The 15,462-nt window shown below is 43.0% G+C and overlaps 2 protein-coding genes across 3 annotated transcripts; both read left to right on the top strand.

Annotated features, from left to right (window-relative positions):
• The first annotated feature begins 586 nt into the window (after nucleotides 1-586).
• Nucleotides 587-2,422, top strand: LOC122241430 (gamma-crystallin A). Its single transcript, XM_042997536.1, has 3 exons — nucleotides 587-595; nucleotides 700-942; nucleotides 2,150-2,422. Exons 1-3 carry the CDS (start codon nucleotides 587-589, stop codon nucleotides 2,420-2,422), a joined length of 525 nt encoding a protein of 174 aa, XP_042853470.1.
• Nucleotides 2,423-12,174: 9,752 nt separating this feature from the next.
• Nucleotides 12,175-14,484, top strand: LOC102968403 (gamma-crystallin B). Of its 2 annotated transcripts, none has more exons than XM_007089930.2 (3): nucleotides 12,175-12,183; nucleotides 12,279-12,521; nucleotides 14,209-14,484. In XM_007089930.2, exons 1-3 carry the CDS (start codon nucleotides 12,175-12,177, stop codon nucleotides 14,482-14,484), a joined length of 528 nt encoding a protein of 175 aa, XP_007089992.2. The 2 variants fall into 2 exon arrangements, with proteins under 2 accessions (XP_007089992.2, XP_042853469.1); XM_042997535.1 differs by having other exon boundaries at nucleotides 12,279-12,527.
• Nucleotides 14,485-15,462: the final 978 nt, after the last annotated feature.

The following is a 15,462-nucleotide window of genomic DNA, read 5'->3' as shown; positions in this document are numbered from 1 at the left end:
TTGATAACCACAACTGACATTTTGGTGGATACATACACCATTGTTATCTTTTTTTTCCCCTACATAAACATACGCAAAATGCTTTTATCAAAACCATATCATACTGATGAGGTAGTTTAGAAAATGTAATTGTCGCTCAATTAGAGGATTTTTTTGGTCACCCTTAGCACTTCAAGTCCTTCTGGAACTCATAGGATTGTCATGAGTCACCCCAGATGGAACCACCAACCTCATCTCAGCAGTTTCCATAGGCAAACACCACAAAATGCTGGGCATGTAATGTATTTCTAGAGAGCTGCATAGGATGAGAAGTGCGCCCTTTGTCTCCAAGGTCATAATGGCTCTGCTGACTTCAATTCCTTTCACTGGAGCTAGTGAGGAGAACTCGAAAATGCCAGAGAGAATGAGAGCCCCCTGCCCCATGATCCCAAATGAAAAAAAGAGTGAGAACATAGAAATCCCCTCACGCACTACCCCCAGGCCCCTTTTGTGTTGTTCTTGCCAACGCAGCAGCCCTCCTGCTATATATACCGGCTGCCACTCTTGTCCCCATCACACTGGACGCTGATCATCGCTGCCGACAACCATGGGGAAGGTGAGCCACCGGAGCGAGGTGCCATGCCATGTCTGTTGAGCGCCTGCTGTGTTCGGGGCACTTCCCCCGCTGACTTCTGGCTGTCCTCTTGTTTTCCACCGCAGATCACCTTCTACGAGGACCGGGGCTTCCAGGGCCGCTGCTATGAGTGCAGCAGTGACTGCCCCAACCTGCAGCCCTATTTCAGCCGCTGCAACTCCATCCGCGTGGACAGCGGCTGCTGGATGCTCTACGAGCGCCCCAACTACCAGGGCCACCAGTACTTCCTGCGGCGCGGGGACTACCCGGACTACCAGCAGTGGATGGGCCTCAGCGACTCGGTCCGCTCCTGCCGGGCCATCCCTTACGTGAGTCTTGGTTCAACCAGACTGATGCGAAAGCATCACTGATCCGTCGTCGTAAATTCCTGTTTGTAAAAAAGTCAGTTTGTTTCAACCTAGGACTAGTGTTCACAGTAAGGATAGCAATACCTGGCTCTCAAGCCTTGAAAAGAAAATTGTGAGTAGGCTTATGAATCACTGGAACCTGTCTCTCTTTTTTTTCTTACTTAAGGACAAGACTTAAAAAAAAAAAAAGGACAAGATTGTTTTAGGGCACAAGAAATCACAACAACATAGCCACTAAAGTTAAATTTGGTGGCTTTTAGATGATCCCTAAATTCGAAATAAACATCACCTTGCTCAGAATAGCTAAAAGCCTGTTCTAGATCATTGCCTTTTATTAATAGAAACACTTAATAGACTCTGGGAGAACAATATCAGTGTAATGTGTGCTGACTGTATTAGTGACTGTTTTCTATGCAGCCTCTATGGCATAAGGGTCTAGAAACTAGAACGATATGTCTCAGCTTCCTCCGTGCCTCCCAGGAGTCATTATCACCTAGTTTCTCTCCAGGGTCATTAATTGAGATTTCATGGGCATGGCCCTCCTCAGAGCACTGCTCATGTTTGTTAAACATGTTGAGTTTGTGTTTCTGATTGCCGATGATACCAAATTATGTGGTATGACAAGCAGATTCAAGAAGTGAAACCAAAAGTAGGCTAGAGAAATTTGCAGATGCAAAAAGACATATAAATATAAAAGGAATTGCTTTGAAGCAAGAACTTCAAATGGCTCAGGTGACTTGGTAAAATGTCAGACATGTCAGAGTAAATACAAACTGTTGTACATTCTGAGTGAAAAGCGACTTAGAAACAAGCTTGTTAGGACTCAGTTATATGCAGCCATAATGGAAAAGAGTTCACATCCTCTCTGCAGACTCACTAACTACAGTTGGGCCCGATGGTTTCCTACAAAGGACTTTTGTGACCTTTATTTCAATGTTTGTTTCTTCCACAATACAGTCCACTGGTTTCTTCCACAATAAGTCCACAGTCTTATTTTAATATTCGTCCTGACTTGTTAGGAATTTCCAACAATGTGAGGAAAGGACACATACTCGGCAGGATGGTTTGAAAACCATGCTTCATGAAGGTACAGGCTGACTGAGCCACTTTTATGGAGATCAGGGAGGCACACAACTGATTTTTCTTCTTTTGTTTATTGTCACAACAGACCAGCTCTCACAGGATAAGGCTGTACGAGAGAGATGACTACGGAGGCCTTGTGTCCGAGCTCACTGAGGACTGCTCCTGTATCCACGATCGCTTCCGGCTCAATGAGCTCCACTCCCTCCACGTGCTGGAGGGCTGCTGGGTCCTCTACGAGATGCCCAACTACCGGGGGCGGCAGTACCTGCTGAGGCCGGGGGACTACAGGCGCTACCATGACTGGGGGGCCATGGATGCCAGAGTGGGCTCTCTGAGACGGGTCATCGATTTGTACTAGGCTGTGTGTTTCTTGTTGTGATCCACGTCAAAATGCAATAAAGATACAAATTGTGTTCCTGGCACTAAGTGACTCTTGTTCATATTTAAACAATAATTGAGTTCTAAGGAATGGTGACCCCTGGCAACTTACCTGACACTGAAGATCAGGTGTTTTGAGTGTTTACGGACTTCCTCTCCGTCAGGCAACGGTATTTGTGAAGGCTCCACTCGCGTCATGGGAAGCAGGGAGAAGCACTATGTCTGCTTCTGCAACCCACGATCTGCAAAAGAGAGGAAGGGCAGATAGAACGAAAAACTATTAGACTATCGAAAAAAGAAAATAGAATGAGTTGTGGCTGGGACACCAAAGACAAGAGATTGCTGGAAAGCTTAGGGCAGCTGAAGTCCCAGATAAGACGAGTTAAGAAAAGCTGAGTGAAGACAGGTTTTTATGCAGAATTCCCAAGGTAGAGAAAGTCAAGCATGCTTGAATGCGTTCAACTGGTAGGAAAAGTGTGTATGCTGAGTTAAAGGGCCTGAGTCATTCCTGCTTCTGCTAATTACTAGTAAAGTGACCAACTCAGATGAGTTTTTTTAGGGACTCTCCCAGTTTCAGCAACGAAAGTCCTACATTGTGGGAAGCCCCTCAGTCTCAGGTAAACCGTGATGGTTGGTTACCCTACTTAACTGGCTTATCTCTTTGATCAAGTCACTTCTTATCCTCTCTGTGCCTGAATTACCTTATTGAAGACTACAAGTGGATAAGAAATTCCTGCTTCACTAAATCCCAGTACACTTATGATGAAAAGATAAGGAAAGATTGTGAACACACTTTGTTCTTTTTAAATTATTATACAATAATTATTATATTATTATTCTACATTACATATGCAGAAAATTCAGGCACCCTCAGTGTCCCCTCATTTTCAACAGTGCGATATGGTCATCTTTGTTTTGGATTCCAATATGAATTTTTATCAGGACTCAATTACCAAAGACTCAATCATGCAGAATGAAGTATTAATATTTACTTCCTGTGTACCTCTGGAGTTTCTTTCCACTTAAAGCTGCTCTCCCAGAATGCCAATTCTCTTTCCAAATTTATATAAGCAAAAATAGTGCCCTGTCCCAGTTAACTTCTTTGTCAAAATTGAGAAGCTGATTTTAAAATTCATATGGAAATGCAAGGGACTTAGAGAAGCCAAAAGAATCTTGAGAAAGAAGAGCGAAGTAGGAGTATTTCTCGATTTCAGAACTTACTACACAACAACAGTAATCAAGACAGTGAGGTACTCGCATTGGGTAGACATAGAGGGGAATTAAATAGACTCGAGAGTCCAGAAATTAACCCATGTGTCAAGAGACTTTTGGAGTGCCTGGGTAGCTCAGTCAGTTGTACATCTGACTTCAGCTCAGGTCACAATCTGCACTGACAGCTCAGAGCCTGGACCCTGCTTCAGCTTCTGTGTCTCCCTCTCTCGCTCTCTCTCTGCCCCTCCCCTCTTTGTGCATGTGCACTCTCTCTCTCTTGTTCTCTCTCTCTCAAAAATAAATAAACATTAAAAACAAACGAACAAAAAAAGCAAGGCAGTGAGGTCCTGGGTACCTGTATGTCTATATGGGTAGACATATAGATGAATAAAATAGACTCGAATGTCCAGGAATTAACTCACGTGTCAACTGATTTTTGACAAGGATGCTAAGATGATTCAATGGGGGAAAGAGTAGCTTTTCAATAAATGGTGCTGAAACTACTGGACAATGACGTGAAAAAGAATGAAGTTAATCCCCTATTTCACACCATATATAAAAATTCACTCAAAAAAAAAATCAAAGACTTCAGTGTAAAAACTCAAGCTGTAAAACTTAGAAGAAAACACAAACATATATCTTTGTAATCTTTTATTAGGCAATGATTTCTTAAATGTGACACCAAAAGCATAAACCACAACAACAAAATCAATTGGACTTAATTATAATTAAAACCTTTTACACATCAAAGGACACTATCAAGAAAGTGAAAAGACAGCTTATGGAATGGGAAAAAATATTTACGAACTATATACCTGAGTACACGTATCCAGAGTCTAGAATATATATATATATATATATATATATATATATATATATATATATATACATACAGAAAACTTGAATATATATCTTTCTGAAGAAGATATACAAATGGCCAATAAACAAATGGAAAGATGTGCAACGTTATTAGTCATTAGGGAAATTCAAATCAAAACCACAAGGGGATACCACTTAATACCCATTAGGATAGTTATAATAATTCTAGAGAAAAAACCCAGAAAAGCACAAATATTTGTAAGGACATAGAGAGATTGGCATGCTTATAAGTTGCTGGTGCAAGCGTAAAATGCTTCAGCTGCTATGGAAAACAATTTGGCAGTTCCTCAAATAGTTAAACATAGAGTTATCATATGACTCAGCAATTCCACTTCTAGATATATATTCAAAAGAGTTGAAAGGAGTGTTCAAACAAGCATTGTTCATAGCAGCACTATTCACAATAGCCAAAAGGTGAAAACAACCCAAATGCCTATCAATGGATGATTGGATAAATAAAATGTCATATATACATATTACGGAATACTATTTGGCCACAGAAAGGAATGAAATACTGATACCTGCTATAACATGAATGAACCTTGAAAACATTATGCAAAGTGAAAGAAGCCACTCATATAAGAATATGTATTATAGGATTCCATTTATATGAAATTCCCAGATTAGGCAAATCTACAGAGACCATAAGTAGATTAGTGGTTGCTTAGGGCTGGGTGGGGGATGGGTGGATAGGGAATGAAACTAAAGAGTACAGGATTTCTCATTGTGGTGATGTGCATATTCTAAGACTGACTGTGACAATGATTGCACATTATCTATGAGTATACTAAAATCACTAAACCTTAGGGGCCCCTGGGTGGCTCAGTTGGTTAAGCATCTGACTCTTGATTTCAGCTCAGGTCATGATCTCATGGTCATAAGATCGAGCCCCGAGAAGGACCCCACGCTGACCATGCAGACTGCTTAAGATTCTCTCTCTCTCTCTCTCTCTCTCTCTCTCTCTCTCTCTCTCCCCTTTTGCCCCTCCCCTGCTCTCTCTCAAAAAAAAAAAAAAAAAACCCAAAAAGCAAAAAATTGTTTAACTATATACTCTGAATGGGTGAACTGTATGGTATGCGAATAATATCTCAATAAAAATGTTTTAAAAAATAATGCTTTGGGGCACCTGGCTGGCTCAGTTGATAGAACATGCAGCTCTTGATCTTGGGGTTTTGAGTTTGAGCCCCATGTTGGGTATAGAGATGACCTGAAAACAAACAAAAAAAAATCAAATAAATAAATAAATAAATAAATAAATAAATAAATCTTTAAAAAGATAATGCTCTGCATAAAACCTTAAGTAATGAAGATTCTTTTAAAATAAGATTCCTTCTTGTTGAAGGAACTTGTGGGATAAATTATAAATATACACATATTATCAAAATGTTATGGCTTTTATCAATACCAAATATGCAGAAGATTTGAGGTTTTCTTGCTGGCCTAGCTAAATCATTGTGTTGTCCTATAGTTGGGTGACTAATGACATATGAGCTTTGTTGTTTTTTGGGGTCTTTTTCATATGAGTTCTCTTTTCACAAAAAATGAAAAGCCAAGTGACCTGTGTCACTGAAAATAACTTTGTTAATTTAGGATTTGGTTTTGTTTTAATCTGGTGAATTTATAGGCTTAGAAAATAGCATTTCATCTCACAAAGCTCAGTCTGCCATGAGTTTCCTTCTTTGTAAAATGAAGAGTATGGACAAGATGAGCTCTGTATTTCCTTCCAGATCTGATACTTTAAGACTCTTTTGGGTTTCAAAGTGGGGTATCTCAGTGGTTACCAAAGTGGGGTAACTCAGTGGTTACCAATGCAGACTCTGAGGTCCATGGACTTGGATTCTGGCTTGACCACCTAATGGCTGGGTGACCTTAAGCAACTTGCTTACCCTCCCTGAGCCTCAGTTTTCCCTCTTGCATAATCTTATGAGGAATATATGAGCTACCTCATGTACAGAAGCTAGCCTATGGCAGGAACTCAGTTACTAGTAGCCATGACTCTATCAGTTGTGTCTAATTGTGCTACATACATGGACTTGATAAGGAAAAGGGGTTGGAAGAAATGAGCTGTTCTCTAGAAAATTCTTTTAAGTCAAGGAAATGTGAACATCTTCAATGTCCCTTTGACAGTCACCCAATACTACTGTCTTAGAAGTCTACACCCAAATAAATAAATAGGGGATTTCAGAGCTTTTTATGGTCAGTTAATGCTGATTTCTTCAGCCTGGCAGCAATCAGTCATTGAAGAGTCCACTAGAATTTACCAGAACTGTTAAAGACAAAGATTTCAGGGTTTGTAGGGACACAGCAGGCCAGTTGGAGGCTGGACCTTTGCAAATTACAAAAAAAAAAAAAAAGTGTGACATTGAGAAATGTGTAATTTAGGGAAGAGATACCTAGAAGTGTATAATTTAGAAGTGTATACCTAGAAAGGTAATACCTAAAACAAACCATTATTACATGGAGAGGCAATTAGTTTAGGCCTTGGAGGCTGACAGACTTGAGTTCAATCCCCAGTTCCTCCACTTACTAGCTACATCTACCTTTTTGGATTTGTTTCTCTATGGTGATCAGTACTGTTATTAGACTTAGTCAGAGATCTTGGCTTGAACTGGGTGCTTCAGAGAGCCTTACTCTAGACTCCCAGCTATAATCGTTCCCACAGGACAGAAATCTGTTGGATCCTGGAGACAAGCCTACACTTCTTCTAGACCACACACCTTTTACCTGGAGCTCCAGAATTCCCTCTATTTAGACCCTTGTTTCCAAGACTTAAAGGAGAGTCTTTGCCTGGCCTATCCTCCCAAGGCCACTGGGAGTCAAAAGGCGGCTGTTTATGGGAAGTGGAGGGGGCAAGGAGCATGCGGATAGAGTGTGTATACGTGAGGGAGTGAGAAGCTGGAGGGGGCTCGATTTATGCTCTTGCCCCAGACCTCACAAACATTTGGGAGTTTCCATAATAACTGTGCTGTGTTGGCTACATGATGTACTTTGTACCAGATTCCTGGTATAATGTCTGGAACATACTAGACACTCTTTATACAGTAGGCTATTCATTAATACCTATTATTAATAGGTAGGCTATTTATTAATACCTATTATTATTTCATCACCCGAGCCAAGTGAGTGCTGTAAAATTTGCTGCAGTTTCAATCCTAACCACGTAAATGAAGGTAGACATGGCTTCCTTCAGCAGAGTGTCATGTCAACGATGTGCTGACGAACTCGAGAGATTTCTCTTGGGAGTGGTTACCAGTGAGTCAGGAGAGAAGTCTGCAAATGCTTCAGGAAAAGCCAGCGTGTAAACTAAAACGTTTGTGTGGGGAGAGAGGCAAAGGGTAATGAACTATTTTCACTGAGGCTCCTAACAGGCCTCAGGCAACTATAATGGCTCCTAAATGAATGATTTTGTTTTTACAAGAAGCCAGGCTTGGGGCGCAGGGGTGGCTCAGTCAGTTAAGCGTCCAACTTCAGCTCAGGTCATGATCTCCCAGTTTGTGAGTTCGAGCCCTGCATCGTGCTCTGTGCTGATAGTCCAGAGCCTGGAGCCTGCTCCAAATCCTGTGTTTTCCTCTCTCTCTCTGCCCCTCCCCAACTCATGCTCTGTTTTCCTCTCAAAAATAAACATTAAAAAAAATTTTTTTTTTAAAGAAGAAGCCAGGCTTATAGTAGATACTTTCAGATATTTTGATATACAAGTTTATTTAACCATTGAGTTCCTAAAGGACCTTAAACAGCTTTCTAATTTTTTTCCTGATGTAAATGATACCAGTTCTTCCAAAAGAGAGTTTTACAGTTACTTTTAAAGAAAAATAAAATGCTTGTACATAACTTGAGAGATAAACTCAGTATTCAAATATTTCTGATAAAAGCCTCATTGGCCTCAGTGCCCTAACCTCTGACATATTTTAGCCTGGGCTGCTGGCTGATAATACAAAGAGACATTACAAAGCATGCCTTGCAGCCCCTGGGACCCCAAGTCTCATTCCATTGATCCATCCGTCTTTTAAAGTACAAGGAGGTAGCTAAGAATCTTCTTTATCATTTTCCTTCACAAAAATGTTGCTTATCACTTTTTCCTTCATTTCCGTTCTCTTTCTCAGGCCACCTCTCTTGTCTCTCACGCTTAGACACTAGAGGTAAGTTCTGAGACCTTCACAGCATACCCCGGTGGTGCTTAAAACCTCCCCACCCCAACGGCAGGCCTCGCTGCCCTATGCACACACCAGCCTGCCTGGTTTCTGGGCCATTTTTACCTCCCTTCAAGTCCTCCCAGGTCAACAAAGGCGGACAGAAGAGGAAGCATCAGAACCAGAGCGGTAGCTGAGTGAGTGGGAGAAACTGGCTTCCGTGTCTCTGAGCGTCCACACGGGTGACCTCACACGGGAGAACTATCGTTTTCCAAAATAGAATTAGAATCATTATTTTTTCATGTTCTTCGTGCTTCCAGGGCTCTATTTATCCACCCACCTAACTGATAAATCATCATGGGGGATAAAGGAGTGTGACATGCCCTTATTCTTGAGCTCATGACCTTGCTGAAGACAAGGAAAAGAAGGAATTCGACGAGAAAGGCAAGGCTAAGTTGGGTGGTGACGAAGTGCATGTAGGTGCTCGGAGAAGGGACAGCCAAGTAACAGCTGGCCTGAAGAGGGGGTGTCCTAGGAAGACGGGCCTAGGCTGCCTTGAAGACTGGGTGAGCTTTGATAAGCCTCTGGGAAGGGAAGGCGTTCCAGTATCGAGGGATGATTCCTTCCCTGGGCCTGGATCCTCACAGACATCTTGAGTTCAAAAGGCAGAATGGGAACAGCTTCTCTCCAATAAGCCCTCCTGCACTGTCAAGATTGAAAACACACGCCCCCACAGTTTTTCAGCTGGATTGTGTTTATTCCTACTATTTCTCTACTTAAACGTGAAAGAGTGTAATCAAACAATGAGAGCAGGGACACTTCTTCTGATCTGTGCTTTACGTATCAACTTCCCTTTCCCGCACCACCTCAAAGACCTCCAAGGCACTTTAACAGAAAGGACACACAGCTATTAGGTAAGGGAGAATGAAAGACAAACACATTTAAAAAGACTGCATTGGTAATATAGAAATGAGGAAAAGGGCAAAATGCTACTGTTGGCCAAATCAGGCCTAACTCACCAGTGGGTCTGAAATGCACCCACACACGCACACAAGCACACGTACCCTGAGTCTCTGCTATGGCTGATGACGACCCTGGCTTCTGTATTCTCAGTCCATCAACCACAGTGGGCTGGGTGTAGAACGGGGGTTTGTCAACGACCTCACGGCAACGTGTTCTTGGGGGGATTTCCCCTACTGCACATTCCATCGCAAGTTACCTCTTCTGAGGGCAGCAACGACCAGTCCAACCTGCAGACCTGTTTATCCACAGCAACAGGGTGCGTGCAGGTGGACAGCAAGAGCTGGACGCTCTGTGCCGGGGCGTCTGACACCAGCAGCGGATGGACTTCAAGGAATCTCTCTGCTCTGACCGCACAGCCCTTGCCTATGTTATTCCTTTTCTCGGTGCCTTGCTTCAAGACCACCTCCAAATGGTAGTCGTCATTTGACTGTGAAATCAAAGTTACCAAACAGAAGACCTTTGCTAAATTAGATCAAGCGTTCCAGTATATGCAATTATCCACGGATCGCATTTAGTCTGTATACAATAAGCAGAAGTGTAGACACCATGACATCAAAGCCCAGAAGCAGAAACTTATTTCTTTATTTATAACATTTTTTAACGTTTTTATTTTACTTTTGAGAGAGAGAGAGTAGGGGAGGGGCAGAGAGAGAGAGCGAGACACAGAATCCGAAGCAGTCTCCAGGCTCTGAGCTCTATTAACGTTATCATCTTTAGCATTTATTAAAATGTGAATGATATGATATTTTTTTTTTTACCACTGGTATTGCTTTACAATGTGCCATGTACTTTCAAATCCATTATCTCATTTGATTTTCATCACCATTCCTATTTTATAAATGGGGAAACTGAGACCACAGAAACTGCAGAAGTGCGTGCAGATGGAGGTGTGTAGGCATTGGTCCCTGAATGCGTTCTCCATAAACGGTGTCTATTCAACAATTTCATGGTGTTTGTAAGCACTGGGAAGAAAAACAGCTTTAGAGGAAGCAGTATGGATGCAAGGCACGGGATAGGCAGGGTAGGTGGTCACAGTTAGTGTCACTTGCGAGGGTGTAGGTCCTGACAGCACCACTCACCCCGTACCCGCCCCCAGTCCAGGTCCCTGATGCTCGAACATTGGAAGCTGACCATTGGAACCGACAGGGCGACCATACGACTGACAGGGCCTGAGTGTAGGCCTCTGCCGCGAGGCCTTAGAGGGTAAACCTATTACATGTCAACATAAATAACACGTTTTTATGAGTAATAACTGTATTTTCCAAAACAAAAACACTTAGTGAAAGGATTGGCATTATTAGACATTTTTACAAATCTCTTCAAGTCATATAGCCTCTGGACATAAACTCCACTGGGTGAAAAAAGGTCAATAACATCTTGGTATTGTTGGGAAAACTGTTTTGACCTTCTGAACTTCCTGAAAGTGTCCCAGGGGCCTCAGGGGTCCCATACCACACTGTGAGATCCATACGATCCGAAGGCTGCCATCTGGCTTGGGTGCCATCCACATCTCAAAAGTCTGAGGAAGTAGGTCATTGGTATTTTGAGAGCTTCTACATTACTCCTTACAGTAGCTCAAACCACCCTTACCAAGTGAGCAAGCGTCCGTGATGGGGGAGAGAGAAGAAACATCTTAAGACGTTGAAGGAGGGCAAGGATACCAAGATTAGGACATTGAAGGAGGGCAGGAATACAATGCCAAAGAACAGCAGTACTCCGGGCAGCCACCGGCAGAAGGAAGGATTTAGGCTCTCGGGGAGTCCTCAGCAAGTGAAGGAAAGTCATAACTATCTGCTTTCTCTCAGGTCAAAGCCAGGTATTGAGGGCCCACTATGTGCCAACCCTCTGCTCTAGGGCCCGGGGCACAAAGAAACAAGAGAGAATTCCCAGCCCCCAAGAACCTATGAATTTCCAGTCAAGTATCGATTTTACTCCAGATAGACCCCAAAATACAAACAATGATGACCACAGAGTCTTGAACCCGAACTAAGCTTTGTGCTTTTTAAAGCACTTTCACAGATTGCTTCACTTGGTTTCCTCTTCCTTAAGATTCCTCATTATTTAAATTCTGCTTTTTAATACGTTTTAAAAAAATACACCAGTCCCCGAGCAGAATACATTACTTAGTTTAATTACCTTTGAGGAGTCAATGAAGCAGATTAGGCGACAAAATAAAAGCACGGGGGATAGAATTTCGCTCATCCTTTTGCTCAACTAAAAGAGTAAAGACTCTTTTCATTTTGGTGGCAACAACAGCTTTAGTGAATGAGAACAACCCGAACCTACCAGAAAGAATGAGAGAACCATTCAGCTAACCCCAATGACCAGGGGGAGGGGGAGCGGGGAGCTTGCAAATCCCCTTACTCACCGAAATGGGCCCCTTTTGTGTGATTTCCTGCGGAGGCAGCAGTCAGGGCTGCTATATATACAGCGGCACTCCCCCTCGGCCCACACAGCACCCAGCGAACACCTCCTGACCACTCTCTCCAAAATGGGAAAGGTAAGTGCTGGGTCCCTGATGCCGGGGGTTTGCCCTGGCGCAGCATCCTCAGCGGGGGCACATGGCCTCACGCTCCCGCACCTTCCATTTTGCAGATCACCTTCTACGAGGACCGGGGCTTCCAGGGCCGCTGCTACGAGTGCAGCAGCGACTGCCCCAACCTGCAGCCCTATTTCAGCCGCTGCAACTCCATCCGCGTGGACAGCGGCTGCTGGATGCTCTACGAGCGCCCCAACTACCAGGGCCACCAGTACTTCCTGCGGCGCGGGGACTACCCGGACTACCAGCAGTGGATGGGCCTCAACGACGTGGTCCGCTCCTGCCGCCTCATCCCCCAGGTGAGTGTGGCTCTGTCTTTGTCTCTGGTCGCTTTGGAAGTGAAAGCCATGAACGAATACCATTCTTCAACCAAATCATTCCAACTACACAGCAGAAGGTGGGAGTGAGGCTACCGCATGTGGTCTGTTCTAAAAGGCTGTCTCAGATGGGAAGTCGGTCTTCACGAACCCTATGGTGTGTGCTTTTTTACTCACATGGTCCCAGATTTTTATATTTTAAATGGAATAAAAAATTAAAAGGCCAAAGTCTAATTAGGAAAAAACAGGACAAATAGAAAACAAGTTGCCATCTGTGTAAGATATAACCTCTTTTTTTTTAATGTTTATTTTTGAGAGAGAGAGAGAGAGAGAGAGAGAGAGAGAGAGAGAGAGAGAGAATGAGTGGGGGAGGGGCAGAGAGAGAGGGAGACACAGAATCCAAAGCAGGCTCTAGGCTCTGAGCTGTCAGCACAGAACCCGACATGGGGCTTGAACCCATGACTGTGAGATCATGACCTGAGCCAAAGTTGGATGCCTAACCGACTGAGCCACCCAGGCGCCCCAAGATACAACTTAATGTCATCATTCTGAACTGTATCAACTCAGAAATAATATATCAAAACTCAGATAGATACAATCTGGGTCGGCTTAATTTTTTTTAAGTTCATTTATTTATTTTGAGAGAGAGAGAGAGAGAGAGAGAGATTGAACACAAGCGGGGGAAGAACAGAGAGAGAGGGAGAGAGAGAGAGAATCAATCCCAAACAGGCTCCGCATGTCAACACAGAGCCCGATGTAGGGCTCAAACCCACAAACGATGAGATCATGGCCTGAGCTGAAATCAAGAGCCTGATGCTTAACCCAATGAGCCACCCAGGGGCTCCGGGTCTGCTTACCTGATAAATATATGTTTGCTTGCTTTGGCTCACTTTCCTATTTAATTATCTTCCTGCCCTCTATTTTTTATTCTGATACCAAGGTCACTACCTATTAGTTTACTTAGAGGTATAAATTAAAGGAAAGGCCAAATCCAAGATCAAAGTTTGAATTCAATATTCCTTAGAGAGTGATTTCACAGTTCTTAGAGGAATGTGCTGGAGTGTGGGAGGCACGGGTATAGTGTCATCCAAACAGAGCTTAATGGAGATGGTTCTTGTTGCTGAGGGAAATAAAGATGGGAAGGGAAGAGACCAGAAAGGAAGTTTAAACACCAGATAAGTTGATACTGAACACAGAGATAAAGAAAATGTGTCATTTTATTTTTTACAAGAGATTAATAATCCTGTGTTCCATAATGTACATAAAATAGCTAAATGTTGATTCCTCTTTAACAAAAGTAATGTATCGAATGGGACTTTTCTTTCCAATGACTTACACTTTTCACCTTTGAGAAGGACCTTCTCTAACAACAAGCACTAACATGATCAATTTTATTTTGGACAAATCTTGTTGCTAAGGACAGAGATGTGGATGGCAGTGAAGGGTAGCTGAGTTCTGTTCCTCATATTACCCATAAATCACTAGATGCCTCGGTAGGTGATGGGGTAGGGGGCAGGCAAGGCTCTTTAACACTGCAACGTGATTGTTCTGGAAGCAAACCTGGACTCCAACAAGTTCTGGGTAGGTGTGGCCAGGGAGGTGCAGGAGCTAGAACACTTTCATTTCTCTCCACTTGTGTTCATTTACTTTTTCTTTTCTGCCACCCCAGCACACCGGCACTTTCAGAATGAGGATCTACGAGCGAGAGGACTTCAGGGGACAAATGTCAGAGGTCACAGATGATTGTCTCTCTCTTCAGGACCGCTTCCATCTCAATGAAATCCACTCTGTCAATGTGCTGGATGGCTGCTGGGTCCTTTATGAGATGCCCAGCTACAGGGGAAGGCAGTACCTGCTGAGGCCCGGGGAGTATAGGAGATACCTTGACTGGGGGGCCATGAATGCCAAAGTTGGTTCTTTCAGACGAGTAATGGATTTTTACTAAAGTACTTACATTCTCCGCTCTTCTCTTTTAGAATCCAATAAAATATTTAGCTTGTGTTTCTCGCACTATGGAGTCCTGCTTTTCTTTTTGATCTGTTAAGACTTCCTAAGCAATAATGGCACTTCACCAAACATAATGACAGATGTTTTCGTGATGGGAAACTGTAAGAGGAGTAAAGGATATCATCACCAGCCTTCTTTTAAAGACTCGCCCATGTAGGCTCAAGGTTCGATTCGACTCGGCAAAAGCCATTTATGCTTAGTCTTAGAAGGATAATTTTGCAGCTCCAATGATAAATAAATAGCTATTGTAACACCCCAAGTTGTCCTTCTAGGTTATCCCCGCCATCTTTTATATACAGTCCAAGCCTTAGCTGATGAGGGAAGTTGTTCTCAGCATCTAGACCCTTACTTTAGCTTCAAAAACAAACGAACAAACCGGCCACCCTCACCTGTTACGTGCCTTATCCTTCTAACAGCAGCCAATTCCATGTTCAGTACTTGATTCCTCCATGAGGTTTTCAGTCCAAACAGAATTCACTGTCTCTTTGCTGTATATGCTTTATAGAAGAATTTCAGGTTTTCTACCAAAACCACATACACATGGGGGAACTCAGCCCCGTATCATTTTAATAGGAAGTAAAGAATTATGACTATACATGGAAAATGATACTAAATGGAAAACAAGGAATTGAAACTTCCTGGAGAAGTTTGTTTGATGGCATGTGTGTTTCCTTTGGGTATGTTTATTTTCCAGGGGTGAGGTTCAAGCCCAAGTTGCATGTTGTTATCTACTGCACTATGTTGGCCGTAGACAAAGCCAGATTTGAATCCAGCAGCCAAGACAGAGAGGGGAAACAAGATAAGTCCCATGACTAACAGAGTCCATAACACAAATCAATTAATTACTCAAGGCTAACCTAACCGTTCCCAGTACCAACACCTAAAAGAAAGTTTTCATGGGGGTCCTAGTAAAGAG

Source organism: Panthera tigris, chromosome C1 (genome assembly GCF_018350195.1).
Source record: "Panthera tigris isolate Pti1 chromosome C1, P.tigris_Pti1_mat1.1, whole genome shotgun sequence".
NCBI classification, from domain to species: Eukaryota; Metazoa; Chordata; class Mammalia; order Carnivora; family Felidae; genus Panthera; species Panthera tigris.
Note: the sequence above shows the minus strand (reverse complement) of the source record. Positions and strands in the feature narration are given on the sequence as shown.